Source organism: Schistocerca americana, chromosome 9 (assembly GCF_021461395.2).
Source record: "Schistocerca americana isolate TAMUIC-IGC-003095 chromosome 9, iqSchAmer2.1, whole genome shotgun sequence".
In the NCBI taxonomy this organism is placed as follows: domain Eukaryota; kingdom Metazoa; phylum Arthropoda; class Insecta; order Orthoptera; family Acrididae; genus Schistocerca; species Schistocerca americana.
In genome coordinates, this window is record NC_060127.1 from 95,982,016 (window position 1) to 95,998,784 (window position 16,769).

At 39.6% G+C, this 16,769-nt stretch overlaps 1 protein-coding gene across 6 annotated transcripts in view; it reads right to left on the reverse strand.

The window, feature by feature from the left end:
* The window catches only part of LOC124551354 (echinoderm microtubule-associated protein-like 2), a 666,787-nt gene that overhangs the window by 100,233 nt on the left and 549,785 nt on the right, over positions 1-16,769 (reverse strand). For 5 of the 6 annotated variants that reach the window (XM_047126385.1, XM_047126384.1, XM_047126387.1 and 2 more), the window contains exons 4-6: positions 15,830-15,980; positions 10,804-11,073; positions 3,016-3,087 (exon numbers count right to left, since the gene is read on the reverse strand). In XM_047126385.1, coding sequence (XP_046982341.1) covers positions 3,016-3,087; positions 10,804-11,073; positions 15,830-15,980 — 493 coding nt within the window. The remainder of the gene's footprint in view (positions 1-3,015; positions 3,088-10,803; positions 11,074-15,829; positions 15,981-16,769) is intronic. The other variant, XM_047126388.1, reaches the window with a different exon arrangement.

The following is a 16,769-nucleotide window of genomic DNA, read 5'->3' on the forward strand; positions in this document are numbered from 1 at the left end:
TTTTTTTAAAATAGTTACTAATCAAATCGATGCCAAACCAGGACATTTTGTACACTGAAATAAAACAGGTTATTTTTGTAGTGACATGTGAGGAACAGAGAAAGTGAAACAATGTGAAACCCACTGATACTGCAAAGTTATTGTTGAATTGAGTTTGGTTATAAACAAAGAAAGTTTTCATATCAAAAGTAAAATTCAGTCAAGGAAACTATAAAATTATAAGACAGAATTTATAGCCAGGCCTTACTTACACCAGGCAAAATATTTAGTGCTGCTGATACACAAATGTAGAAAAGTGAAACTACACAACACTGCCCTAGCTTTTGGAACTATTAGGCCCTCCCTCTAAGAATGATAAGTTGGGGAAGTTTAAAAAGGAAAGGCAGGTCGCTCAGACCCCAGGATGTAAGGGATGAGACTACCCCCCTCTTCCCCAGGGAAGGAACTATTTGTTCTGAAAGGTAGGACAGTGTTGTGTACCTTCTCTTCTATGTCTTTATCACCAGCATTAAATATTTTGTCAACTGAAGGCACGTTGTGGCCAGCAAATACACCCCATAAAAAAAAAAAAAAAAAATGTTTTAAAAATAGACTAATTTTCTATCTGTTGATTGCTGTTTTTATTTCAAAGTCACTGGCTTTGGGCAATGTTGCCTATTGCAAGATTAGTTAAACACCAAATATAAATTATAATTGGATTCTAATCATGAGCTTACAATGCTACAAAGCTAAAAACTTTGTCTATCTAACTACAATACACAAGTTGTATTATATACCATATCTCGTGGTTACAGAGTAACCAGTCTTAGTGGAACTATGAGTTTCACTGCAATATGATAAAACCACACTTGCATTCTGTTCACTTCCTATTAAAACTAACTGAGTACCTGGTGTGGCCCAGGTATGTATTTACTCTACTCTTTTATTAGGCCATCTTCTCCTTCCCCCCTCTCTGTTAATTTCCTCTTCGCTTTCTCTGTCCATTTCCTCTTCTCCCTCTCTCTGGATCTCTCTTTGCCCCCTCTCTCTGTCCATCTCTTCCTCTTTCCTTTCTCTGTCCATCTCCTCCTTCCCCTGTTCCTGCCCATTTGCCCCTCCCCCTCTCTCTCACCATCTTGTCCCTCCCAAATGTCTCCATCTCCCTTCTCTCACCATGTTATCATACTCACCTCAATAGGAGGCTGGTGGGGCTTACCCCACAGTATTTCTTTTCAGACCATAACTAACATAGTGTTCAAAATTTGGTTGAAGTTGTTCTACGTGTTTAGAATGAGCGTTTTATCCATGGCTTTAACACTTACACACATGTCAAATATATTTCTCGTGCATTTAAAATATTTCACACATACTTGTTGCTATATTTCACTTGTGTGTCTAGGGAATCTCTCCCTGCACTTTCATTTTCATACAACTTAATGTTTATGTCATCGTATCTCCTGAACAATGTGGTGTACAATGACATAACTTTGCAGGCACATCCTTTGGTATATGTCGCTACCGTCTGTGAAATATACTGTGAATAGAATTGGTAGTAAAGCAGTAATAAATTAAAACATGCTACATGCAGCAATTTTAAAGCATGAATAGCAAAAATATAGTAAGTAATCAACTTTTTCGTTTTATCATTTTGTAAGGATTGTCACTGAGAAAACTTTGGTAAAGGTTGAAATTACGTGCAAAGTTTGTTCCAATGTCACTAAGGGCCCTCATTCTCAGATACTGGGTGGCTGTACTACAGATATTCTCCTGTCATGGGTTACACTGCTTTTAAAGCCTCCCCCCCCCCCCCAATCCCTTCGATAGGTTGGTAGTTCTTGCCCCCACACCACAGTGATCATTTCCAGACACTAAGTGATATGTGTACCAATTCTGGTTGAAATCAAACAAGTTGTTTAGGGGGTGATGTGGAATATTAAAAGTAATCTGAATGGGGTAAAATGCCTGTAGTGTTAAAGTGTACCTTCTTCTTCTCTCTCTCTCTCTCTCTCTCTCTCTCTCTCTCTCTCTCTCTCTCTCTCTCTCTCCCCCCCCCCCCCCCTCCCCCTTCTCAACAGGCCTTGCAGGCTCAATGTTACTGACGGACCAGTGTGTCATACTCAGTCCCAAGTCATCACTGGATGCGGACATGGAGGGGCATGTGGTCAGCACACCGTTCACCAGGCTGTTGTCAGTTTTCATGACTGCAGCCACTACTTCTCAATCAAGCAGCTTCGCAATTGATCTCACGAGCACGAGTGCACCCCGCTTGCCAACAGCACTCTGCAGATCCAGACGGTCGCCCATCCGAGTGATAGCCTTCACTGACGGCGCTTAACTTCAGTGATCTGACAGGAACTAGTGTTACCATTGTGGCAAGGCTGAAAGTTCCATTAAGAATGGTTCTTTTATAACTACAAAGTGTGGCATGTTATACTATTTTTGTGTTATAATTAGATGCAACTTATTTTTAACTTTGAAATAATGTAAACGCAAGATTAGAACAACTGCAATTTATTTTTACTGTTTAACAGATCTGAAGATGGGCGACATTGCCTGAAACTGGTCATTTCAAAATAAAAACAGAAATTAATGGACAGAATGTAGGCCTATTTTGTATAAGTAAGTATCACGGATAACTCCCTGTGATGAGTGTGTCCAATCTTCATAAAGTATTCTCATCATCAAGGTGGACCTGCTATTACCATATTGGTAGAAGAACTAGACATAGACACTAAAAATGATACTTATTGTTAACACACAGTCCGAAGAGGCTCAAATAAAAGTAAATAAAAAAGGTAGAATAAAACAGTTTAATCCAGACAACATGTACTGTCTGTGGATGTGCGTGTGTGTTTTTCAAATTATGTTGAGCTAAAACAATTGCTTTCTTAACTTCAAACACACTATAAAACATTCTTTAAATATAAAACATATCCTTAAACTAGTGGTACAGCAAAAACGTGGTGTGCTACAGCGATTGCAAAGTGAAATGTGTGCAAAAAGAGAAGCAGAGACAAAGACTGAGATGGTGCATACCCGTGCTTTAGCTGGTGCTGTCCCTGCATTTGAGAGCGCAGGTGCAGATTAAACAGAGACTTGGTCGCAAGTCTAGAACAAGAGACCAGAACAAAACATGCAGCATGCAGGCATGCAACTCCTCTGCCAGCGGTGCAACACTATCACATAGCACTCTACTGACTCGGTGCCTTTTCACTGTAACAGTCAACATCTTTAAAAGCATCATGTAAGAAACAGCATGGACGATTTCTATTTACAGAATGCTGATTTAAAGCTATGGTGGCTAAATGAAATATTCTAGTGCAACATGCCACAAGGTACTGTTTACAGACAAGCATATGAAATTGACAACAGACATAATCAGAGTGGCCAAATGTCACAGGAAGGGCTATCCCATTTGAAGACACATGACGTGTGAATGTTGTGGCTAAAAGTGGCACATGGCGTGTATACAGACACAATACTTGAGCAGTCTGTTACAGACAGGCATGCAGCAAACATGGCAGAACATTGTGAGTGGAATGTGAACATGGAGAGATAAACTGTGCTGCACACACGAGTGGTCATAACACATATGAGATAACATAAGAATTCGGCTCTCTCAGCTCAATAGTGTCTATGATGTGTCTTTAATATTGTAGCATGTTAGCACACTCTTAAACCCCTGCACAGGACAAGCATAAGTGTGTGATGAATATCCATCTATATCCTATAGCCTATATCCAATATATGTTTTCCAGAATGAAATTTTCACTCTACAGCAGAGTGCGCACCGATTTGAAAGTTCCTTGCAGATTAAATTGTGTGCCAGACCAAGACTCAAACTCAGGATCTATGCCTTTTGTGGACAATTGCACTACTGACTGAGCTATTCGAGCACGACTCACGACCTGTCTTTACAGTTGAAAGTCCACCAATACCTCGTCTCCTACCTCCTGATCTTAAGTTCTGAGTTAGAGTCTTGGTCTGGCACACAGTTTTAACCTGCCAGAAGTTGAATATAGGCTTTGTGTCCTTGGTAAATTTTATTTTATGAATGTGGATAATTTGGTGAGTTTTAGCCAAATTAAGTTTTTTTTTGCTGATTTCAGTGAAATTTTATTTATCAGTTTGAAGTGTTTTTCTTTTTGCCAAATTCAGTGACATTCTTTATATATATATATATATATATATATATATATATATATATATATATATAAAATTTGGTGTTATCTTCTGCAATTCTCATATTTCTTTTTCCAATTTTGGTGCTATTTTTGCCAAATTGGTGATATTCTCTTTTTTAACAAATTCAGGATTATCTTCTGCCATTTCAGTGTTATTTTTCACTAGTTTTGGTGTTAGTTTTTCTTACCAGTTTCAGTGTTGATTTTTTTGCAACACTCTGTATTGTTTGTAATTTCAGTGTGATTTTTGGCCAATTTTGGTACTATTTTTTATCAAATTAGGCATTAGTTTGCCAGTTGCATTGTTATTTTTTGTTTGTCAATTTTGGTGTTATATATTGCCCTTTTTGGTGCTATTTTTTGCCAAATTCGGTGTCACTTTTTGCCAAATATGGTGTTATGGTACTTTTTTTCCCCGAAAATATTAAATGGTGCAGACTGTTCTGTATCCCCACCATCCATGAATGAGTAAGTGTCTTTGCAATCAATTTCATTACAATAGTGATGAGGTTTAAGTATGAAAAAAGAACATCATTTTTAGGTATAGCATATTTTGTGTTAGTTCAAATAGGTGTTTTGTCTTGTAATGTATTGTATTTTTTGTTTGAGGTACTCTTGGGGTGGCATACAGCAGACCCCCTTACATCACAGCAAGTATGGCATGGAGCTACCGACTGCACAGATTGCATAAGGGAAGCCTCAGAATATGACACAATATGACCCACCAATGAACAAGTATAACAAGAATGGCTCACATTTACAATGAAAAGTTGTGTATAATCTGAATGAGAGTAGATTTTACATCCATTCAGTCCAGAACTCTGTAACTATGTATAATAACAGTTTATTATTGAAAAGGTGAAAGAGAAAAGAACAGTTACTGATTTCATTTGATATAAAAGAAATCCATATCACAGATTTTTATGGTTTTGGCACCTGGAACTCTTTCAGGCAGCTGATGACTGACTCTTATCACAGTGCCTTCCAAAGACTTTTGGCCACTCAGCATTTTTGAAGTCATATTTCTAATTTGCAAATGTCACAGGCACATATGGATTTAAGTACATGCATCTTTATGTATGCTTCTATAGACTATTTATCATTAAAACAAAGCATTGTGTTAATATACATCAATGCTTTGCTTTTAATGTACACATTCATTTATTGTGATTCAATCATGTACATTTCAATTATCAATTGTTTAAAGATAATTAAAATAATTTTAAATAATTTAATTTAAAGATAGAGAATATGCTGACCAACCTTAAAAATTTCTAGTACTGGTACAGAAATTTTATTCTTTTCAAATAATCTGTCTGTCAACTGTCAAGACAAGGCACTCTGCAAGTTTCTGTTACCACTGTTTCTCAAGAAAATGCTATTTATGCATTATGCATGTAGAAGGGAAGGAAAGTGTGTGGTAATCAGACTGACTGCAAGGGAAACTTAGTCTCAAGTTGTTGTTGTTGGGGTTGTGGCTGTGCTGCCCAATAAAAAATATACATGGTGCTGTTGCAAAATGCAAACAAACTGCAGGAAACGGTCCCTTAAAGGATGAGGTGCAAAAAAGGTCACATGGACCTGTAGCCTGACACACATTCTAAGTGAAGTTACACCAACTTGAAGGTAGAGATAAAGATCTTTGATAGTGTAGGTTTCAATAGTCGAAATCATATATGTATTGTAAGTGGTAATGTTCTGTCTGTACTAATGTTTTAGTGATCCAGTGGCAGTGAACTATCAGCACCATTTCAGCCGCAATGTGTGGTCATAGCGTATGTTATTGAGATGCCTCCACAGGGATATACAAGAGTTACCTGGAGCATCATCATGTAATAACCACATTACCATTCATACCACAGAAAACGTGTCTTCCAGCTGCAGAGGTAGGGTTGCCTCCTTCCAGCTGCAGAAGTAGGGTTTCCTGCACGAACGCTGATACGCCTTTTTTGTGAGACTTGTAACAATGACTGGTGTTACGGGTGGTCACCAGTAATCCCCAAACACACACTGAGGAAGAAACAGTGCTGATGGTTCTCTGCCAACATACCAGGAAAACACTAGCGCAGACAGCACATTCCCACTTTCCTGGTGTGTCCTCAAGTGTGCTTTCCATCACTCAAATCTACACTGTCAAACATCTTTTATCTCCACCTGCAAGTGGCTGCACCTCATGGTGTACCACATTTCTGACCATATGTCCAAACAACTTTCTTTGCCCCACAATCCTCTCATTTAGCAAAGTTTGCCTGTATATGCTTTTGAATGCATGTATGTGACTGTCTCCAGGAACCCATACCATAAGTGAGTGTATTGTGTATTCTGGTAACACTTTAAATGAGAGTTAGATGCAGGTAAGCTTAAAAAAAAACACACAAAATGTTCAATTTTCAACTTTTAAGAGGGAAATTAATTTAACAAGTTTTAGCATATAAAAACCACTTACAATATATTTAAAGAAATTTGTAGGTCTTGCAAATTCTGTGATTGTTTCAACCATGTATTTCAATTTGTCCTCCAACAGACAGAGCTGATACCTAAAAATTGAAAATTTTCATCCACATTATGTTCATGCTGCACCCAGTAAAATATCACTGTGCATTTTAAGACACGATTTCACAGAGACTGTCACATAAATTTTCTACAGCAGACTAAACAAATGTCTGACAGCTGGATTTCTAACTACCCACCACTAAACTATGCTAAGTGTAGCAGAATGAGACAGTGCGTGTGAAATCATGCTACAACAATTATCTGAAATGCATGTTGTGTTTTTATGTCTCAGGCACCCAGTTTTTGAGATGGTGCAATGGTATTAGATATTTGTGCATGTTGTGAAAACCCTAGATCAGAAGATTTACATTTATTTCAAAGGGACATTTGGAGATGTGCTAGCACAGTAACTGATAGCAGTTTGTGTTACAGATTACATTTGGATTGAGAAAACAAAAATGTGGCACCCTGTGGTCCCACGTCATTACTATTAAGTAAGCAGACACACTTTCAAGATATTCAGACCACAGCAGGTGATTCTGAGTGATTTATTTGCTCAATCATTTGGATGTCTCATTTCCTTCATTCCTCTCCTCTTGCTTCCAGCTAAAGCAAAGAGTGCTTAGCAGTATCAGTCTGTTTCCATACAATCATTAGAAGATTTTTGCATCTGTGATTTATCTATCAAAAGAAAAGCAGTCTCCTGATATCTTAGACCTGCCACAAAATGAAGAGAGAATTCTAGTGTCTAGTAATGTTCATAGTTATTTTGTCTTGTAAATTACTATGACATTAACTGTTGAAAACAGAGGCTAACAAGGCATTTCTTTTTAGGCTTATATGGGGAGTAATACTGATTGGATGAGAGAAGAGAGTGTGCAATATTGTGGTAAACAGGTTAATGAGAGAAATTAGATTTTAGGAAAGGAATATGAACATGCAGGTACTGTGAAAGAACAGAATGGGTGCAAATACTGTAAGAAAGCACTGTGTGGAAACAGAGACTTTGAGAAAAATATTAGTAACGACACACGGAATGTGCCAAAATTTTTTTGAGTACATATACAGTATTGGGGAACATTTTCATGAGAGCACAACGGCTGCTAAAAAATAAGTTGAGAGAGTGTATAGATTGCAGTATAATTGGCTGTCCCGTCAAAAACTGTAAGTTTCCAGTGATGCAGACATTGTGGGCAAGGGTTGTGAAGGTGCACACTAAGGAAAAAGGGTGTAGAGGCTATGAATGTTTGCCAAAACTAACTCCAATACATTGCCTGAAGACATGCATTTCATGTCTCTCAGTCAATGTCTGGCTGTCTTAGTATCTGATATTTCACCAGTAGGAGTGCCTGGCATTCTCAAAGAATTATCTTTTACTGTTTATGTGGACTGAAGTTAATGTTTTACCTTCCCATTTCATACCTTCAACCATTGTTCTCTGTAATATAGGAATCCAACATCCATTTAACCTCAGGTTTCCCACTTACTTTTTGAAGTAATTGCCATGCTCTTAGATCTTGATGGCTTTTTGGAAAAAGTGGGTATACTAAATAGTCCTTGAGATTCAGTGAATTTTATACACTGTTTTGCATCACGCTATGCATGCTCACTCATGGCCGATATCAACAACCGTCCTGGGTTGCTACTTAATTTATGTTACTCTTGTTTTTTAAGTGGATTTTTCTATCAAAAACTAAAGCTGCAGCAATTGGACAAATAAAGAAGTGGAAGTTCAACTTTATGAATATTACAAGCTTGTTGGTTTTGAAAACGCAGAAAGGAAAAGTGACATATTCAGAGTAAATGCTCATCATTTTAGTTTTAACTACAATGCTAAGAATCACCTTTCAATACGATGCTGTGATTGACAAACCATAATATATTTCATTATTTATATTTCAAAATTCATGAACAGTTATGCGTTGAAAACATTAAGACCCAGATTTAATCATTCAAAAATACCAGAAAAGTTGATAACTGTTTGTAAATTAATGGCTTTAATCATAGTTAAGCATCTCAACAGTGGAGTATGGTTTTGTACTACTAAAAATTTTGCAAATATCTCATGCTGTTGGCAAATAATGGATGAACAGTTTTTATTTTAAACAATATTGGAATGGCAGAATTGGCTGAGCTCTATATTGTGTATAAGTTTATAAGTGAGTAGAAGGTGCTAACTGTGAATACATTTGTAGTCTTGTCTTGTGTCTGAAAAAAAAAAAAAAAAAAAAAAAAACAAGGATGTGATCAGAAATGTGTCTCAGGTTACTCATTTGTGACAATGATCTTGGACCAGTTATCCTGCATCAAAGTTATGAAAAGTGTAATTTATTAGTGTTAAAATCACCTGCAAGTTAACTCTGTTTAAATATGCAATTGTATTAAGCTATAAAGTGCAAAAGTGCACAGTATTCAGTAAATTCCTTCTGCTGTTAATGATCCTGTTTGTCCATCACAGATCTGTAGACTCACTGATTTTTTTGGCTGGTCTGTATACCGTCTTTATACTGTGTTTCTAATGTATGTAGCTCATAGCCTCTGAATTTTCTTCTTGAAAGATGTTGATATGCTGGGCTTTGGGCACTTTTGCTGGAGTCCATGGAATACCCACTGATCCATAGAATTACAGACTCACCACAGAATTCAGTATCTCAAATTGGCCAAAGAGGGAAAGGGATCCATTAACAGCAGAATTTACAGAATATTACGCATTCATGGCAAATAGTATAATGCAATTACAGGACGATCATCTAACACTAGACTCAAGTAACACAAATGAATTTACACGCAAGGGGCAGATTGAGAAACTGGCTGTGGCTGAGCATAAATTCAGTGATGCAGAACACTGCAAAAATCTCACAGAAACTCATGTCTTATTTGCGAGAAGGAACTGCTAGGCTTCCACACACTGAGTGACTTCAGTCCGCCACAAGCAATGGAGGATAACTTCTTTGAGATAACCATTGCTGATGAAATGTGAAATTTTGAATCGAACAGTCGTTAGAGAAAGAACCTAAAACAGATGCTGTCAGGCAAGACATCAATAAATGCCCAAGACAGCATCAGTGATTACACAAAACTTGCTTTGTGACTCACTCAAATTCTGGAGGTAAAAGGGATAAAATATGAGGAGCAACAAAGTTATTTACAATCTGCACGAAGAACATACTGCAATTATGAGAGTCAAAGGATGTAAAAGAGAAGCAGTAACTCAGAAATGAGTGAAGCACTGTTGTAGCCTGTCACCAATGGTATTCAATCTGTTAATTGGGCAGCAGTAAAGAAATTAAGATTTTATTTGGAAAGGGAATTAAAGATCAAGGTGGAAGAAAGAGAAACTTTCAGACTTGCCAATGACATTATGCTAACGTCACGGATGGTAAAGCATTTGTAAGAACAGCTGAATGGAACAGATAGTGTCTTGATAGGAGTGTATAATATGAACTTCAACAAACGTAAAACCAGTGTAATGGAATGTAATCAAATTAAATGCAGCAGTCACGCAATGGTGACTATAGGAAGTGTGATAGCTGACTATAGGAAGTGAGATACTAAAAATAGTAGATAAATTTTGCTATTAGGACAGCAGAATAAGTGACAATTGCTGAAGTAGAGGAGATACAAAATACGCACTGGCAATAGCGAGAAAAGCGGTTTCAAAAAAGAGAAATTTTTTAATATCTAATATAAATTTGTGTGCTACAAAATCTTTTCTGAAGGTATTTGTCTGCAGCATTGTGTGTGTGTGTGTGTGTGTGTGTGTGTGTGTGTGTGTGTGTGTGTGTGTGTGTGTGTGTGTGTGGTGTGTGTGTGTGTGTTTTTGTGTGTTTTTTTGGGGGGGGAGGGGGAGAATTGTAGGACATCAAGACTTAAAAATTGTTGTAGACTCAGGTAGTTAAACACAGATGACATTTGCATACGATAGATTAGTGCGGACAGCTTCGTCAAACCGGCCTTGGAGCTTGAAAGTGACACCAACAAGAACTTTCTGAGTGCTCTGAAAACAAGAAAAGTTCATAGAATGAGGAAATTTGAGGCAAGATGACACTGATGGAGAGAGAAGAATGTGGTGAGTGGATGATACAAAAATTTGATTCTCATTTGCGAGTCGTCAGCACTCGAGTGCACGTGTTGGCCCTGGCAGTACCTGGAGGCGATGCCGTGGTGATACTGTGGCTGGTGCTGGGGTGTGGCCGACTGCACAATGCCCGCGTGACCAAAGTCCCCCGTGGAGCTCCAGCGCTTGGACAGTGCCAGGCTGGACGCAGTGGGTGATGCGCGCCCCCGCGGGGGTGGTTGAGGCTGCTGCGGTGGAGGCACCTGCTGCGGGGGTGGAGACGTGGGCACTGGCGAAGCACTGCTCGAGCTGGGGCTGTCAGAGTGCAGGGAGCCCGTCGACTGGTAGTGCACTGCGCGCCTGTAGACAGAGAAATGCCATCTTCCCAAAAACGGGTCCAGTACGCCTAACCACTGCACCACTTTGTTTGGTACAGAGAGGGTGAAAGATATTGGGGAACCAAAACAATACATACAGTTTCACTTGTAGCTGAAATCCTACCAAAAATGCATCATGCCCGTGATCACAAAGCCGCAACAGAGACAGGTAGAATTGGGTGCCTACCAGAGCTCAATATTAAGTCCCATACTCTTCCCAGTTTGTGTCAATGATGGGTTATCAATCCTGTCACACTATATTACCATGTACGTTGATGATCTGCTGTTATATTTGAGTGTAAAACCAATCAACTTGATGAGTCCTCTCATCGAGAAGTCACACGAAGATTCCAGTGATTATTTCATGACCTCTCACTGTGTTTCCTCCTTGACGCAGCAACCCGAGTGAACTGATAATTACTAGAAAGTGCTTTCAGCTTTCTACTGATCAGCCAGGAGACATCACGTGAAGTGGTCTATCACAGAAGTGCAATTTTCTTGTTGCTGAATTATTGTGAAACTCTCTACAAAAAAAGACTTTTGCATTTATTTTGAACCTTACTGTAACTTTTTTTGCAGTCACAGAAGCCTTTTTTAAAAGCAGTTTCTTTCTGTAGTCTTACTTTGCTGACTGTTTGGACAGACCTAATGCAGTAGTAGCAGAAAACACTGTCACCCTTTTCTTCATAAGTAGCCATGGATAAGACAGAAACCATTCCAATTTATGAGATATTCCATTCCTTCACAGAAATTTGTGACAGGGCAGGACAGGACAGAATGAACTTGGAGTGACACAATATTTAACATTGTCTGACAAGTAGTAGCTTCAAGGATGCAACAGTTTGATTCACTCATAAGCAGTAATTTTTGTCAACTAGAATACTAATTGTATTTCTGCTCACATACAGCATAATTTTTAATGCTGGTTCTGCATATGGAAAATGAACATCTCTAGTGAATTTGGGGGAGCAGAATCTGTATCTCACTGTCCCCCTCCCCTCTTCAAAACTTTGATATGGGGGTGGAGGACATATCATTGTTCCACATAGTCCACCTTTGCATATAACATTTGGGGCTCAGTTTTTGCCACTTTTTCATGTAGTTTCTCTAGTTACTTATACTAATAAATGGCTAACATGGTGCACACAGCACAGTGCCAGTTACAGGTTGCCTTCTAATGGCTACCATGAGCAACAAAAATTTGATTCTCAATATTTCATATATTTACTGACCGAATTAAAAAAATTGAAATGGCCATAATATGCTTATTATGAAGAATAAAGTTATGTCAAAGATTTAACACAATAAATCCAGTAATACAGTTAGAAACTGTTTGTCTACATCTATATTTATACTCTTTAAACCACAGTGAGGTGCATGGCAGAGAGCACATCACATTGGACCAGTTATTAGGGCTTCTTCTTGTTCCACTCACATATGAAGTGCAAGAAGATTGATGGAATACCTCTCTCTCTCTCTCTCTCTCTCTCTCTCTCTCTCTCTCTCTCTCTCTCTCTCTCTCTCTCTCTCTCTCTCTCTCTGTGTGTGTGTGTGTGTGTGTGTGTGTGTGTGTGTGTCAATTATTCTAACCTTATCTCAGGATCCCCTTGTGAGCAGTAGATAGGGGGTTGTAGTATATACCTACGAGTCATCATTTAAAGCTGGTTAACAAACTTTCTAGGGACACTGTACGTGTCTTCACGAGTCTGCCAGTTCAGTTCCTTCAGTATTTCTCCAACACTCTCCCACGGATTAAAAAAACCTGTGACCATTTGTGCTGCCCTTCTTTGAATATGTTCAATATATATGTTCAATACCACTATTAGTCCTGTTTGGTATAGGTTCCACATACTTGGGCAATATGCAATGATGGGTCGCAAGAGTGATTTATAAACCATCTCCTTTGCAGACTGACTGCATTTCCCCAGTATTCTACCAATAAACCAAAGCCTACCACCTGCTTTACCCAAGACCGAGCCTCTGTGATCAGTCCATTTCGTATGCCTACAAAGCGTTACACCCATTATTGTACGCGTTCACTGATTTCAAAAGTACTCATTGATATTATGATCATAGGATACCACATTTTTTAGTTTTGTGAAGGTCACAATTTTTCAATTCTAAACACTGAGAGCAAGTTACCAATCCAAAATGAGATTTTCACTCTGCAGAGGAGTGTGCGCTGATATGAAACTTCCTGGCAGATTAAAACTGTGTACCGGACCAAGACTCAAACTTGGGATCTTTGCATTTCGCAGCCAATCTTGTACCACTTTGAAATCTTATCATGATATTACTCTGTATGTTGTGATGCAACCTAACTCTTAGCGTGGAAATTACCAAGACCATAGTCATGCTTTGTTTGAGAATGAGCGCAGTTAGTGGCTCCAAACAAATTTTGGAAAGAATTTGAAATCTTTACAACACCTTTCACGATGACACTCCCCACAAATTTATGTTCGTGCAAACTTCAGCATCAGACATGAGGTTTTAATTTATTACTTCTTTACCGTCAAATCTGTTCGCAACACATTCTGCAGATAGTATCTACATATACCACTGATCGTACTCCAAAATTGTATCATTCTATGACGTACCTTTCATGAGATTTTACGTCATTAACAAATGAGACACGTGAAAAGACAGTTTTTGCTTGAAATGGGGCGCAAACTACCTACGCTATAATCATCTGGTAGTTCCGGAACTTTCTCCACAAAATTTTTCTGTGCTTATCTTTCACTTAATGTGCATCGTCTCCATCGAAATACTCTCCATAATTTATCCACTGCTCCCAATGCCATTTCTACTTCCAGAAGCAATCTTGGTACGCCTGTGAATTTTCTTTTATCTCGTCTGTCGTTGAAATGTTCGTCCTTTGAACAAGGTTTTCAACTTTGAAAATAAACAAAAGCCCGGGAGAATACGGAGGATGAGGCAGCACTGTGATTTCATTTCTTCTGCAATAGTCACGCACTGTTGTTGTGGTCTTCAGTCCTGAGACTGGTTTGATGCAGCTCTCCATGCTACTCTATCCTGTGCAAGCTGCTTCTTCTCCCAGTACCTACTGCAACCTACATACTTCTGAATCTGCTTAGTGCATTCAGCTCTTGGTCTCCCTCTGCTATTTTTACCATCCACGCTGACCTCCAATACTAAATTGGTGATGCATTGATGCCTCGGAACATGTCCTACCAACCGATCCCTTCTTCTAGTCTAGTTGTACCACAAACTCCTTCTCGCCAATTCTATTCAATACCTCCTCATTAGTTATGTGATCTACCCATCTAATCTTCAGCATTCTTCTGTAGCACCACATTTCGAAAGCTTCTATCCTCTTCTTGTCCATACTATTTATCGTCCATGTTTCACTTCCATACGTGGCTACACTCCATACAAATACTTTCAGAAACGACTTCCTGACACTTAAATCTATACTCGATGTTCACAAATTTCTCTTCTTCAGAAACGCTTTCCTTGCCATTGCCAGTCTACATTTTATATCGTCTCTACTTCGACCATCATCAGTTATTTTACTCCCCAAATAGCAAAACTCCTTTACTACTTTAAGTGACTCATTTCCTAATCTAAATCTCTCAGCATCACGCGATTTAATTCGACTACATTCCATTATCCTCGTTTTGCTTTTGTTGATGTTCCTCTTATATCCTCCTTTCAAGACACTGTCCATTCCGTTCAACTGCTCTTCCAAGTTCTTTGCTGCCTCTGACAGAATTACAATGTCATCGGCGAACCTCAAAGTTTTTATTTCTTCTCCATGGATTTTAATACCTACTCCGAACTTTTCTTTTTTTTCCTTTACTGCTTGCTCAATACACAGATTGAATAACATCGGCGAGAGGCTACAACCTTGTCTCACTCCCTTCCCAACCACTGCTTCCCTTTGATGTCCCTCGACTCTTATAACTGCCATCTGGTTTCTGTACAAATTGTAAATAGCCTTTCGCTCCCTGTATTTTACCCCTGCCACCTTTAGAATTTGAAAGAGAGTATTCCAGTCAACATTGTCAAAAGCCTTCTCTAAGTCTACAAATGCTAGAAATGTACGTTTGGCTTTCCTTAATCTTTCTTCTAAGATAAGTCGTAGGGTCAGTATTGCCTCACGTGTTCCAATATTTCTACGGAATCCAAACTGATCTTCCCAGAGGTCGGCTTCTACCAGTTTTTCCATTCGCCTGCAAAGAACTGGCGTTAGTATTTTGCAGCTGTGACTTATTAAACTGATAGTTCGGTAATTTTCGCATCTGTCAACACCTGCTTTATTTGGGATTGGAATTATTCTTCTTCTTGAAGTCTGAGGGTATTTCGCCTGTCTCATACATCTTGCTCACCAGATGGTAGAGTTTTGTCAGGACTGGCTCTCCCAAGGTCGTCAGTAGTTCTAATGGAATGTCGCTACTCCCGGGGCCTTGTTTCGACTCAGGTCCTTCAGTGGTCTGTCAAATTCTTCACGCGGTATCGTATCTCCCCAGTCATCCTCATCTACATCCTCTTCCATTTCCACCGGTTTTACCACTGCGGAAATGGTGTTGGCTGAACAATCTAAATTCTAAGGGACTGTGTTGCTGATGCAATATAAACACATTCTACGTCAGTGTTCAGAATGTACGGAACCGAGGTGATGCAACACTTTTTTTGATGTGTGTATGTAACACCTCAAAGCTAAGTATACTTCGTTAGTACATCAGCGGGCGGCTGTGACGTCACAGTGGCTGACTGACCTCTGCGGCAGGGAGGACGGCGCGTAGGTGGAGGCTCGCCGCACGGCGTCGCGGCTGCTGCTGACCGAGCTCGAACCCGCGTCCCCCTGGTTCTGGTACTGTGGCTGGCGCAGGCGCGGCGTCGTCGCCGAACCCACGTGGTTCGACGCTCCTGAAACATTAAATACACGCCCGAATCACCACGAGCCTTGATAACTGCTGCACAAACAGCACTTTCTACCTGGGAATGCAACCTGTGAATAAAAAGTTACGGCGTTTGTGTAATTTGAGTGTCGTGTCAGTCCGAGTCACGCAGGTTTTTCTTTGTTGACCGGCCGGAGTGGCCGAGTGGTTCTAGGCTCTACAGTCTGGAACCGCGCGACCGCTACGGTCGCAGGTTCGAATCCTGCCTCGGGCATGGATGTGTGTGATGTCCTTAGGTTGGTTAGGTTTAAGTAGTTCTAAGCTGTAGGGGACTGATGACCTCAGAAGTTAAGTCCCATAGTGCTCAGAGCCATTTGAACCATTTTCCCGCTGAGCAGCCATAGCGTACGGATCTCCGTGCCGGCACGTTCACAGGAGCTCAGTCCGTCAGTTCACCTGATGATGGCGACATGTTTGATCGCCGAAATATTGTGCCCGTTTGACACTATAGACCGGCAGCATACCCGTGGATATTTTGATTATCAAATACGCCGGGAGAAACTCAAGAATCACATTTTTTTCTTTGTTGTGTTGGTGAAGATGTCTGACAAGTATCTATAGGGTATTATTTTGTATGGACGATTTTAAGCGTGCACTGATCAAAAGTATTTGGACATCAAGTGGTTGATTTGTGGGGTTGAAGGGACCAGACTACAAAGGCCATCGGTCGGACACCCTTTGCCTTTATGACGGGTTCACTTTCAATGAATTTCTGCGGGAAAATGGCAGCCCTTCCTTTCTCGAGGGCTGAAACCAG